At 38.7% G+C, this 13,769-nt stretch overlaps 1 protein-coding gene across 1 annotated transcript in view; it reads right to left on the reverse strand.

The window, feature by feature from the left end:
- myo3a (myosin IIIA) overlaps positions 1–13,769 on the reverse strand; it is a 53,188-nt gene that overhangs the window by 23,074 nt on the left and 16,345 nt on the right. Inside the window, exons 5-15 of the mRNA XM_034150007.1 lie at positions 11,474–11,550; positions 8,970–9,115; positions 5,972–6,037; positions 5,687–5,842; positions 5,254–5,295; positions 4,263–4,356; positions 3,156–3,272; positions 2,859–2,963; positions 2,503–2,586; positions 1,834–2,036; positions 56–154 (exon numbers count right to left, since the gene is read on the reverse strand). Coding sequence (XP_034005898.1) covers positions 56–154; positions 1,834–2,036; positions 2,503–2,586; positions 2,859–2,963; positions 3,156–3,272; positions 4,263–4,356; positions 5,254–5,295; positions 5,687–5,842; positions 5,972–6,037; positions 8,970–9,115; positions 11,474–11,550 — 1,189 coding nt within the window. The remainder of the gene's footprint in view (positions 1–55; positions 155–1,833; positions 2,037–2,502; positions 2,587–2,858; positions 2,964–3,155; positions 3,273–4,262; positions 4,357–5,253; positions 5,296–5,686; positions 5,843–5,971; positions 6,038–8,969; positions 9,116–11,473; positions 11,551–13,769) is intronic.

The following is a 13,769-nucleotide window of genomic DNA, read 5'->3' on the forward strand; positions in this document are numbered from 1 at the left end:
GTGAGAGTAGAACATAACAGTGTTTAAGAGGAGGGCTGAGGGATGTCAAACCCACTTAGGTGTTTTGCTGTCGGAGAGCCTGTAATGGGCTAGTTTCTTCCTGTCAGCCAGGCCGGCATAAATGTAGTAGAAGATGTGGAAGTTCCTCTCCCCTCTGTGGAAAACACAAAAAGACGAAGCTTTGAAATGGAGGTCCTGAAAGCATTAGACATGTTATTTTAGCCTTTACTCTATTGACGAATATTACTCCTTCCTGTTTATGGAAAAAGACAATGAAAGGCAAATACAAAACAGGCTAACAAAAACTAAACACGTAGACAAGTCGTACCTCTGATAAGGCTGAAACGTTTTCAGATTTGTTTTTAAAGAGGCATTTCACAGATTTTACGCATAATGATCAGTTTAGAAGTTTATTACTAGAAATGTAGTAAACAAGACAAATCAGAAATATAACACAATACATTAATGAGTTAGCTTGCAGGCTCAAATGCATTGAAAGAGTTTTTACAGTGATCCTGAGAGCAGTATTTAATACATGATATGAATGATTAACATTGCATACTGTACACTAGCCAGTGTACGACCATGTGTTTAGCCATGTTAGCTTAAGCCCAATAAGATCAAATCTCTAAATTAACTGATTGGTGAACAATTATGTATGGGCACATTTATAGTTATATTTTTCAGTTTTTGTTAAATAACCTTAAAGGGGACCTATCATGCAAAATGCACTTTTGTACGTCTTTTATACATGAATATGTGTCCCCGGTGTTCCAGGGAACTCACCAAGTGTCAGAAAACACAACCCTCTCTATTTTCCTCCATACCCAAATCTCTAAAAAAGGGGCTGCAACGGATCTGATAAAAACTGATCCAGATTTGAACACTGTCCTGACGTCAGGACGGTGGCGCTACGGCTATTGGGCCAACTCCACCAATCAGGAGGAGACAGCCACGGCCATTGCCGTTCGAAAGCACTGGAGACGCTGTAGTACATATGCCAGGCCTCTAGATGGTGCTGTTGCTCACAGAATCCAACCCTTGCAAAAACAGAGCTAACATTTTTCAAATTGAGCGAAATGAGGCATGGCTAAAATGCATGATCTGTTTGGTATTTTGAAAAAAAAAAGTATAAATATGCCTTATATAGGTATGGTCCTACACTATATTATTCAAATATAGCATGATAGGTCCACTTTAAGTCAAGGGATTTCTCAGTAAGCAGCCAGTGAAAACATAAAAAAACAAAAACCTTCTGCAGTTCGAAATTGAACCTGTGTACTTGGCAGGAGGGACTTTATGGCAGCCACTTAGCACTAATTTGTTTTTTCCAACATGAATTCAGCTTGTTTGCCATTTCCTTTAAAAAGAGTATGCACAACAGGCTGAAGAAAAGTGTAGCTACACACAATGCTGGCAGCCAAATCAAACCCTCTGAACCGCGTGTCTCTCTTCTAATGAAATACTTGAGTCTGCCTTTGAAGCTCCGCTGCGGACACTTGCAAGACCACATTCTTTGATAAAGCAGGAAATAAGCTAGCCCCTGCACTTGACCTGTTCCACTCCCCAGGCACACGATAAGAAGAAAAGATGGATTGACTGGAGTGCAGGTGGAAGGTAAATGCCACTGGTTTCAAACGGAGACGTAGAAGTAAAAAGAAGAGTAGACAAGCTATTACACACTGATACCTGATCAGCAAGCATACAAAGAACCTTCTTTGCCATGTTCTTTCAGAAAACATCCAGAGACACAATAACATTTATATAAATGTCAGAAAAGATTGCTTACATTACACAAACACATAGACGGAATTGAAAATAAGAGATATTTACACTGCCTGGTGGATGACTCTGGATTTCTCCAGCAGGTACTCGGATATCTGCGCCCCGACCACTGTTCCTCCGCAGGTGAACTTCATCTCCAGGTACTTCCCAAAGCGGCTGGAGTTGTCATTGATGACGGTGCAGGCATTTCCAAAAGCTTCCACCAGGCTGTTGACCAGCAGGATCTTCTCCTGAAGTGTCCGATTATTGGCCTGAATAAAACAGTATTCCTCATAAGTAACTGGGAAGTCAATACGGTGGAATATATAATGCTATTATCAAGCAATGTGCCTTTATATTATATGTATATATGTTATTTCCCTCAGAAATGGAACTGCCATTGCTTATTTCATTTCTCTACATTGAAAAGGTTGAATTGAAAGGGAACTCTTTTTTAAATTTGGTAGAAAATCATGAATGGCATCCCTTAGAACCTCTTCTAAATTGCTTCAAGTCTTACACTCATATTAACAGTGTGTTAGAGTAGGTGGAGGTTCTTCTTTGAGTACCAAAGTTGAAATAAAAATGGTCAAATTACTTTGGGTAATTGATGCCCTGCTGCTCAGAAACTCATTCATACAAACGACCTATCCTTTAGATGGTTTCTAATTGATTTTATTTCATGAATAATCCCTTTTGGGAATGACGTTAATGTTATTGACAGTATTTAGTACTCACCTTTCCAAGAACTGTCAGCTGCTGTACCAACAAATGCGCACTCTCTGTTTTCCCAGCTCCACTTTCCCCACTGATCACAACACACTGTGTACAGAGTCACAACAACTGTTCAAATATGTCTAAACTCTAACTGACATTCAAAGTGAAAGATTTTATAATAAATATAACCCAAAAGATGATACTCATATTCATCAGACTTTAACTATTCATACTAATACTACCGCTGTTACTTTATCACTATTAAAAATGATATATTTTGCTGTTTAGCACTTGAATAGCCTTAAAACAATTTGATCTTAAAGAAACTTCCAGCACTCAGGATGCTATTAAATAATCATTGAGTATTGCCACATTACCTGGTCTGTGTTGTATGACACCATGGACTGGTAGGCGACGTCGGCCACAGCAAAGATGTGTGGGGGGTTAGCTGTGCGCTTAGCCCCTATGTACACTTTAGTGAACTGTGAAGACAGGAGGGTTGAGAATGAATAGCAGTTTAAAACATGAATAATAGTGGGGTAGATATAGTGTGTCTGTTTGTATGTGTGTGTGTGTGTGTGTGTGTGTGTGTGTGTGTGTGTGTGTGTGTGTGTGTGTGTGTGTGTGTGTATAGACAATTGAACACACAAAAGACCGAATGTATATCCACTAACCTGAGGAGTGTATATCTCCATCTTATGGAAAGGATTGACTGCGATGAGGATGTCTCCCACATATGTGTAAATTTGATCTCGTCCATAGCGACTCTGGAGCTGCTCTGTGACCGTGTTCTGAAAGAGATTCACACAACAGGTATAAAATGTTTCCTCAATAATCCAACCATATTATGATAAATAACTATACAGTTTATGTCCAGACTCAAGTCAAGGCCTGGGACGCCTGTTAATGCATTGTCTTCGTGTCAAACGGTGATTTTTTTCTCCTGTCTTCACACTGCCAGGACAGGTAGATAAACAACAGCAAGGCAGCACTGTCTCCCTCACACTAGCAGACCTCCTCATGTTGAAGGATGGGTGGAAATATCCGCTGGCAACTGAGACTGATTGTATCATTCAAGACGTCAATGCAGCGCTCAGAAGTGATAAATAGCTCTAAATGTTATTTGTGCAAAAGATACTGCAGTGTATTTCTCACTGACAGCAGCACAGGTGACCAGGGGGAAGTGATGCTGAATGTTCTAGTTAACAGTGGGAAACATATCAATACGACCAGCACAAAAATGCTTTATCTTTTTCGATATTTGTAAAATGAATGAAAATTATTTTTGCAAATCCAACTCTCACTGTCTATTAAGCATCTGTTGTGAAGATTTTATTGTATCACACCGTCTTCTCAGCAAATAGAGATTGCTTAGTTAGTCGTCATCAAAATATAGATGTTTGATTTTAAATGTTCTAAGCTGTTCTTCTGATAGATTGATATTGATCTGCCTGCAGTATCCACGGTACAAGAATAAACTTTGCACCTCTGCTTTGAAACTTATTATGCTGATGACTTTTACGTAAAACAATTGAAAGCTCCAGAGAAGTCACAAAATGGACTTGAGGTGAGATTAAAAAGGGCAGCCTTAAAATAGAGGAATACATGATGTGATAGTATTTGTTATAGTTGTACTATATCTGACAACTGTTTACCATTTACCCCATTTGGCTTGAATTAGTTTACTGCAAGGGGCTATTTCCTTTTGACTTTAGTCCCGTATAAGTGTTTTGTATTGAGATAAATAGTTATTTATATTTATAGATTGTGAACTTTCTTACCTCATCCAGAACTTCTAGGGTGGCGAGGTCGTCCACCTCATCATCAGTCTGAGTCTTCATATGGCCTCCTCTTTTAGTGTGGATGCGTTCATGCCTAGAACTCAGAGAACCCACAAGCAACTCTCAGTGAGTAATGTATGTATTGTATAGATGACAATATAAGTAATGTCAATTTAAATTCCATGCCTTATAAGCACATATAGTACTGAAGCAGTGCACAGCGCTGCCAATAGTATGGTGCATTTTGTACATTTAAACACACCTTAAACAAAGGTCAATATAAGCAAAGGTTCAACCGTAAATATCTTAATTTATATTAATTTCTGTATAGCATTGATCAGTATGCAATTTATTTATTTCCTGAGACAGAATACAGGTTGCCAGAAATAAACTTAAACCACATCTTAATAACGGCTACATCTGCCTCCAGGAAAACACTTTTGTCCCATTTTAAAGGACACTTAATAAGAACAATATATTTTTTTCCCCTATGCGATAAATAAACAAAACAAGATCATTCATTGATGTATATTTTATGTAATAAACTTCCAGGAGGCCGGTAGTTTCTAAGCATACTCCATTACACACTACTGTTTTGTCATAATATGTGATAAGTTTGTGAGTTATTTCTTATTACCAGATATTATTTAGTTTGTTATGGTGGTAATACTCTTTATTCTCTGCTAGAAGACCATTTATTGAAAAGTTAATGGTAAGTGCTGGTGAGATTTGGAGCTTATCAAATACTGTAGTTGGTTTACAGTGACGGTCACGACCTTAGTTACACGGTAAGTAAAATAGGTTAAAAAACAATGAGACAACATGACTCAGAAAACAAGACAACAATGTTTTTGATGGCAGGGTGGGAGCACATACACAGTCTAAAATCAGCCATGTAGTTTTGCAAATACATGTGTGATCACAACTACAACGCCAATTAGGATCTACTGTACTCCTACTGTGGCATAAAGGTCATATAGGCTTTTGTTACCTGTCATTACTTTCACTGCTTCTGTTTGTCTTTCCATGATGGCTTGAACGACAGAAATATGATTAACATTTCATGATCCGTACGGGCAGTACATACTTTCTGGGCCAGTATTTTGACTCATGTGACACATACTGTGCTCAGCCTGCACCTCGAATGAAGCTGGAGCAGGATGGAGCGCTTGTTTATGAGAGAGTGATGGGGCTTGTAAAAAAATCCAGCAGGGAGGGTAATTTGGATTATACTGACTGCAAAAGCTAAGCTGCAGCCGACTATATAAACCCTGCTGACAGGAAGGCTTGCAGACTTCAAGTTTTTTTAGGGTTTTATAACTAAATATATCAAACACTCGAAGAGGAGAGGAGTAGAGCATGTAGAAATGTGAGTTATTTTGGAAGGAAACAACTTATACATACAACCACAGTTAAGACAATACCTTGTTTTATCAATCACTCCTATTTGTTGGTTGAGGTCAATGAGTTCGATCAGTTGCTTCTGCAGTATTTTCACTTTGCCAACAGTCTGTTTGATGTACACATGCTGGAGGAGGTCTAGCACATTTGGTCTCAGCTCAAAATCCTTAATCAGACATCTGAGGGGAAGAATAAAAGGTGGGAAGAGGAGTGCAATTCATTTATTGGATTTGTATTCACAGTGCACCTACAGTAAAAATATGTATTATTCACAGAGGCGTTACAAACACACAAGCATCCACACTCACTTGCCGATGAAGTCATTAAAGTTGTCTGACCACAGCTCCGGCTGGTGGAGAGTAGGCGGAGGATTTCTGTTAAAGGAGGGAATTGAAAAAATAAATGGAAAGATACGATGAGATGGGATTTACGCAGGTGGGCCGGAGAACAAAAGGCAGAGGCACAGATTGTAACGAGGGAGGAAAATCTTAACAACTCAGCATCGCTGACATCCAGGGGATTTTCTGCAGTGGCACAGACAAACGTCCCAGCCCCTTAGCAGCTAGGTAGAATTGATACAGCTAATTTTTTTTGACATAAAAGCAATAGTTAGTACCACTGGCTATCAAATATATAGCCAGATCTTAAAAGCTTAAGGTTTCCCCATGTAAAAATCTCATTCAAACAGACACAGCTCGTAAATGGGTTCAAGCATATCAAGCCCTAACAGCTGGCAAACAGCTAAGCTAATTTGCTTGAATTCCTTGTTCTGCTTTAAGTACTTTTTTACAAGAGGTTTCCTTGCAAGTGTAGGGGAGTTCAATGCTGCCTGCCAATGTATCAGGGCCTTTTTTATGTTGGCTCTAACAGCGATAAATATGTCGAATCAGGGGACATGCATCTGGTGTTTATCCCACAACACACCCAAACTAAGACAGCAAATGCTTGAGACATACTGGATATTCGAGTCTATGTAATTTGCCTCAATTTCTTTCAGGCCACAAACCAAATGTTGGCTTATATGACTTGTCTGACCAAATCCCAGGTAGCTAACTTAAATGCTAACTCTCTAACTTGCCTCCATTAAAAGAAATCTCAGCTCGCTAGCTCATTTTCTGAATTGTTTCTCAACTTTTGGAATGACTTTACTGTCTTCTACTGTCCTCTCCTTCATATTTTGATGTGATTTCCCTGCAATCCTGTTGTTTAAAAGTAACAACAAAACCCAATACTATATTTCAAACACTGTAGTCAACCAAAACATGTGCACACAATAAAGCTATTGCTTATAACTCTGCTTGTAAAGTTTGTTTTGTTTATACTGTGTCACGCAAGTTGTAATTTTGGATTGCACAATATCATAATTCAATTCTGCTATATGAAAGTGAGTGGACAAGATAGAGGACAAAACAACATAAAGATGTTTGCATTGATCAAAAGAAAGATTTGCTGAAGAAAAAAACAATCAAAATGGTTGTCCTTGATTATCCTAAGTTTTTATCTGGCTCTGTTTAAGCTACCCTGAATGAAATAAGACAGAGTGTTGTGAAATGGATGCCCTCAGCATGGCTTGACGATGAACCCAGAGTGGTGAGAGGAGAGTAGTATGAACAGAGTGCTTGGAGCTCTGGTTGCAGCAGTCACTATAGATTCTGAGGAAGCTGTGTGATGTCTCCTGTGGAGCACGACCCCCAGAGCAAACACACACACACAGCTCTGTCACAGAGGCTGTGTGTGTGTGTGTGTGTGTGTGTGTGTGTGTGTGTGTGTGTGTGTGTGTGTGTGTGTGTGTGTGTGTGTGTGTGTGTGAAGGAGCACACCGTTTCAGGGCAGTGATGGACAAAGTGCTGTGCCTTCAATATGACAGTGACTGTAAGTGCTTATGCTGCTCTCACACTGGAATCAGGAGACGATAAACAATTATTTTTCACCTTCAGCCCCCCAAAACACACAGATGAGAAACGGGTGGCTGTGCTCTTAGCCTCCACCCACAGGATGAATGGGATCAGTGCCAGGAGGGGAGGGGTTTATGGAAAAAACCCTGCGAGCGGAAAAAAGCTATTTGAAATAAAAAAGACTGCGATTTGTCAGGTGACAGTCTGCAAAGAGAGGCAAATCATTGTGCTTGGGAGCAGGAGCTTTCCTGGATTGCACTATTGCAGCTACACCTACATGTAACCTGTGTATTCTGATTAAGCTACTGAGCAAGATGAGAAGTAACCAAGATTGCCTTAATTAAACAATATTATTAAGCAATTACATTTTTACAGAAATGTGCCATTAGGCACAATAAGTACTTTTACTGTTGGCCCTTTAAGTATATTTGGTGATCGTATTATACCTATTTAATTTAAAAAATAAATTATATTATTATTGGTTCTTTAACTCACTGTTAATTAAGAATATGTCTTAGATCTCCATAAAACAGTATCAGACAATCAATCAACAAAAATAAAGCAAATGCATCTTTATTTTTTCCAAGTGAAAATGCCATACATTATGTTGGCGAAATAAAATTCAACATATTAGCAATTGTGTAGAATAAAGACTATTTCATGGTCTTGTCATATTAAAATTGTGGGTATTGTTTTAAAATTCCATATAATTTGTAACTAATAAACTCACTGCATGCAAAACATTAAACTGAATTATATGTATTAATACTTGTGATTGCTTGGTCTTCTATGGTAGATGGCAGCCAGATGACGGTTTAATAACACTACAATAATATAGCACGGATTTCTCAGTTCACAGGTTGTAATTAGGAAGTCACCACATAAAGTGCATCAGAGTGAAAAACATGCCAATGGGATAAAGACACTGTTGTTTCTTCACTTTGACACTGTCATTAATCTTTTGTATTAAAAAAGGAAGATAGGAAAATGCATGTTGCAAGTTATAAATACAAATAGGGCTGTTGTGTCTCCATGAAATTCAGTATGTTCGAGCAAATTGTGTTTTGCTGAATGAATAAGGATTCATTCAGTAAATCATAAGTCAAGTCAAAGTAATACATTTTTTTATGATCCTACCATAATAACTACAACTTTTAGTTCCTATACAATCTGAATATGAGGTTTTTAATCCAGAAAAACACATTTAGCACAGTGCTGTGGCTAACTGGTTAGCACTGTCACCTTAAGCTATACTGTAACTTCATCAGCACCTTGGTTTAGAGTATTGATGATAACAGTAGAATACCTCTAAATTGTATTGTGTAGCAAAAGCTTTAAATTATGTTAGATTGCATCGTGCTTATCAAATAAAAATAAAATGTAATTCAATATATGTGACATGGAAGCTCACCTGGGTATTTTGAAGAGGGCTCTCATTGGGTGGAGTTCAGAGAGGGGAGGGTCTCCATCTCCCAGCTCTATGGCAGTGATGCCGAGTGACCACACATCACAGCGAGCATCGTAGGTTGAGTCCAACTGCTGCTCACACGCTATTACCTACAGCAGACGAAGGACAAAGTAAAAAAAAAACACAAAAATATAAGGATAAAATATTGAAACAGAAATAAAAAACAGCCCTGTATATTATTACTTTGTCAAACAGCTAGCCATCAATTGATATCTTAGACAGTTATCGTGGGAGATATAACATTGTATTGCCTTTGACTTTCATAGCTTCACCATTTATTATGTCAAAATAACATTATACTTTTGTTTTGGAGAATAAAGTCTCATCCAACAGGTTGAATATTCTGCTATACGGCACATACTTCTGGAGTAAAGAGGTAAAGTTTGGCCCTACTTCCTTATTAAGGACATACATGAAACAAACATTACAAAGAGCAAAATGTACCAAAATATCAAAGGAACCTGTTATAGAGTGTAACAGAGCTCAGCCAAAGCTGCAGTCTCATCATAATCCGCTGTGGGCATTAGAGTGCCCACACACAAACAAACACTACAACAATCTTCAGTGTCCTTAGGGCAACATGGTACCCCATCAACAATATGATGCATTTCTCAGCAGGAGGCACAAAAACGCACATTCACCTTTACTGCAAGTATTTTTTAAATCAATAAAAACTGTTTGTTTTATGTACAAAGTCAAGAGAAGCAGAAAAATCATAATTAGATCACTAATAAAACATCACAAATAAAGTCCCTGTCCATTTCTATACATAAGAAACAAAATGAAGACACAAAATATCAATGTTAAAGCAGTTCTCATAAAGACAATTTTGGTATTTAAAATGATAACAAGAAAATAAGGAGAAAAGCACAACTTACCCGTACAAATCAAAGTTGCAAAACAAGATCTTCTTGAGAAAGTAGGTAAGAATGTGTCCCTACAAATGCAATACTATATTATATAATATCTTTAGTTAAAACAAAGTCAAAACAAATATTGTTGTATTTGTAATAAAAATATCCTTGACACAAATCTCCCTACTGCCATGAATAAAGCTTTCAATCAAAGACTTTCAAGTTGAGAGAGAGCATCTGAGCAACTTTGTTTAACACTTTACCCAAATCACATTAAAATCTTCCCCAAACACGTCATGTATACTGTGATGCACAATTTGCAAGGCATGCAAAGCTCATGTAAAAACGTCCATTTAGATTTTACAATTGAATATGCAAGTTGCCTTAATGAAGGGCAAATGAAGAGGGCAGCATCCCCACTCCTTTAAACTACACATCGTATCCCTCCAGAGAATCGCCTTGAGGTTCAGGTGTGCAGACGGCTGGTTATGGGATGCCATTACGTGTTGAGGGTTTCCTGAAGTGTCGTGGGTTCAGTTCAATTAAATATGAATGAAAGCCGTCAGTGTGATAACCCCAAGCATGGCTCTGGTCTTGCAGAACACTCTGTCCTAACATTCAAGATAGCACTTAGCATGCGGTAAAATACCAAGTTACCAGGTGTTACTGAACCTTCTTCAAATTAAATCATTTATAAGGCTAGAAAGAGTGACAACTAGCCACTTTGACAGCTAGTTACAGGCAGAAATAATCACCAGAATAAGCTTATGATACCTTTTTTTAAATACTAGAAAGATTACATTCTGATTAAAAGGCTTGATATGTCAACAAAAAAGAAATGGCAACTACCAGATCAAGGAAACTCTTCTCCAGAAGCCTGGTCAGCTTTCTACAAACCCCCAATTTATCAGACTTAATGCAACTGTTTTCAAATATGCTGTAGTTTTCCCATATGAATTAATAAACATGTATGTGTATTATTCGGTTGAATCCTCTTTTAATTTCTGGTATAACATGAGAAGAAAACATCTCAAACGATCTTACTTTCAAACTTGCCTATTTAAGATTGGAGGGCACACTGCTTCCTGCACTGGCAATAAACCGTGTTATTATATGTCAATCTGTCCATCAGAATATTAAGCTATGTACTTCCTTGAGATACTTGGATGTGCTCATCAACTTAAAACATAAAAGTTATGAAACAAAACACAGAAACAGCTGCCTGCCTATTGTCTGACGGGAGAAAGATACAAATTACCAAACAGAATCAACCAGTGCTACAAAGTAAAGGCAGATGAATCAATAACACGATCCTCCAGCTGAGAAACCGCCTCGCTTTTTGTTGTCCCTTACACCACAAAGGAGAAAATAAGCTACCATAAAAACCATACGAGTTCTTAATGTAAGTATTTCTACAAGGAAGGTATAAAACCTGCTGGTGCACTGAGCTATGCTTGGACAGGAAATGAATAACGGCAATCCCTTTTTTTCATGCACATTGTATTTGACAGTGTTATCTCTTTGATGATTATTAAGTGTGGCCCAGTGGGATCTGCTCCGGGCTAATGTAGTGGAAAGGGAGTTTTACTGTACCTCGGGAGCCATCCAGAAGGGAGTTCCCACAGAGGTGTTCCTCCTCAGTCGGGTATTTGTCAGCTGGGCAGAAACACCTGCAGGGAAGAGAATGCATCCCTTAGACACTTTAGCCTCGCTCTCAGAACGTGCACTCAGTGGAGACAATTTTCACTATCTCAGTAGCTTCCTTGACATTTTTTTTTTTCCCCAACAAACATCAGTCTGGCTGGTAAAAGTGATGATCTGTGAAGAGGGAAACAGTACACAGTGGGGTACTGCTCAACTGATACGGGGCTGAATGGATCTCAGAGCTTTCACGTGTACCACTGATTGAGCTGTCACTATAGTGACAAGGAGGAAAAACAAAACACACACACTCATATACACAGTGCCAACAAACTGCAATGTTTATCCCCTACAAATGATAGATTGCTTTGCATTACACATTCACATGTGACTGCAGGTGATTTTGAGGGGCATTTCAAGAACAACATTTGAATACAATTCAGCTGTAAACAGGTTTTGGCAGGAGACAACCTTTCACTGTCTCTCAAAACAACATGTTATGGTTTTAAGTTATTTAGAAGCTTCTGGTTTATCTAAATGTAAATAATAGGACAAGATGTTTAAATTCAGCAAAAGAGGGATCGTAGAGAATGCTTGTGTGTCCTCCTTATGTGTGTGGTAATATGCGGTACGATGCCTGACAAGGAACATGCTGACCCACAATCGTGACTTCCTTCCAGTCCAGACAAATCAGTGTCATGCCACACTGTAATGTATCCCAGGGCTGGCTCAGCTCAAGCAGCAACTAGGACAAAAGCAGAGCCTCGTGACAAAAGCAGCTACAAACAAACAAAAGGTGATCGGCTGATGCACGACATGCTGTTGCAGAAAAATGTTTTTGTCTTGTACAGCATGTCCAGCCCATTGTCACTCACAAGATGTCAAATATGGCAGATTGGTCAGGGACCCTACGCTTTAAGCTATTATGAAATATGTTTGTGTTATAATGCAGGGAACAAAGGTAGCAGTGAGGTGATGTAAGGGAGTGCAAAGTACCCTAAAATGTAAAAAGCACCCAGGTGACATACTTGCATTACATGCTACTTACTTAACTAACATTTTGTCCTAATCCTAACCAAGTAGTTTATAATTCTTAAAATATAGTATATGCATGTGACGTGTAAAACTGACTCTAAATGTTGCTGCACAACTTGTTACAGCTCAATCAAAGCCATAGGGATCCAAAGGGGTTTTATCTAAAAATGTACCAACATAGTACCCAGATGTGGGAATGTGTCATGACATGATATTGAACATAAATGTATTTCTGAGCGATTGTTTCCTGTAAAAGCTCCATATGTACGTTTCTGTTTTGACGACTTCATTACAGTCGCTACAGTAAAGAAATAGAGTCGAGCAAAGCAGAGGAAAATGATTCTGTGGCAAACGTCGAAAGGGGATTAGAAACGTGTGTAGGAGGGGATATATGCGTAAAGCTGTACACACACACGCACAGAGACACTTAATGCTGTCACCAAAACAGCAAACCACTACACAGTAACACTTCAACCGGCATTAGTGAGAAGAAACCGAATGTCCAATAAAACACACACACACACTACAGTAAATATACATAAGGTGTGTGAGGATACAGAACCAAAGAACCCCTATTAAAGCTCTCACAACCCCTCTCTTTCCACTACATTAGCCCGGAGTGGAGCCTGGTGGGCCACACTTAATAATCATCACACAGATAACGCTGTCAATTAGAATATTCATGAGAGACCCATGAATGAAAAGTGCCTCTAATTCTTCCCTTTTTTTCTTCCTTTTGGGTACATCTCTTTGCCATTATGTGTCTCTGCTGGTGATGAGTCACTGCGGGGGCTTTATCTCTTCAGCTGCTTATTGTAGCGTACACCCCTCCACATGAAAAACCATTAATCCCAGCGTGACGCAGTGGCATCGAGGCGAGCACGAGTCGGATTCTTTTTTTCAACTGTTTTCGTCACTCTGCAAGTTTTTATACACAAAGGGTTTCTCTAAACTGCTGCTTCCTTTTGTTCCTTCTCTGATGTCGTCATTTCCAATATCTGATTGAAATTTGAACTGTCAGCATTGTTAAAGGCTTGCAAACAAGCTAAAACAAAAGATGTGAAATAGCTTTTTATGCCTGCTCTGTATATTGGCTGGAAAAGATTCAACTTTAGACTTTAAATTAAGTTAACAGGACAGGAGGCCGAGTCTTATCGGCTGATTTCGCTGCCACCATTGTGCCTGGTGAAACATATGATATTTACTTACTCAG

This window comes from Trematomus bernacchii, unplaced genomic scaffold, assembly GCF_902827165.1.
Source record: "Trematomus bernacchii unplaced genomic scaffold, fTreBer1.1, whole genome shotgun sequence".
Classification (NCBI taxonomy): Eukaryota; Metazoa; Chordata; class Actinopteri; order Perciformes; family Nototheniidae; genus Trematomus; species Trematomus bernacchii.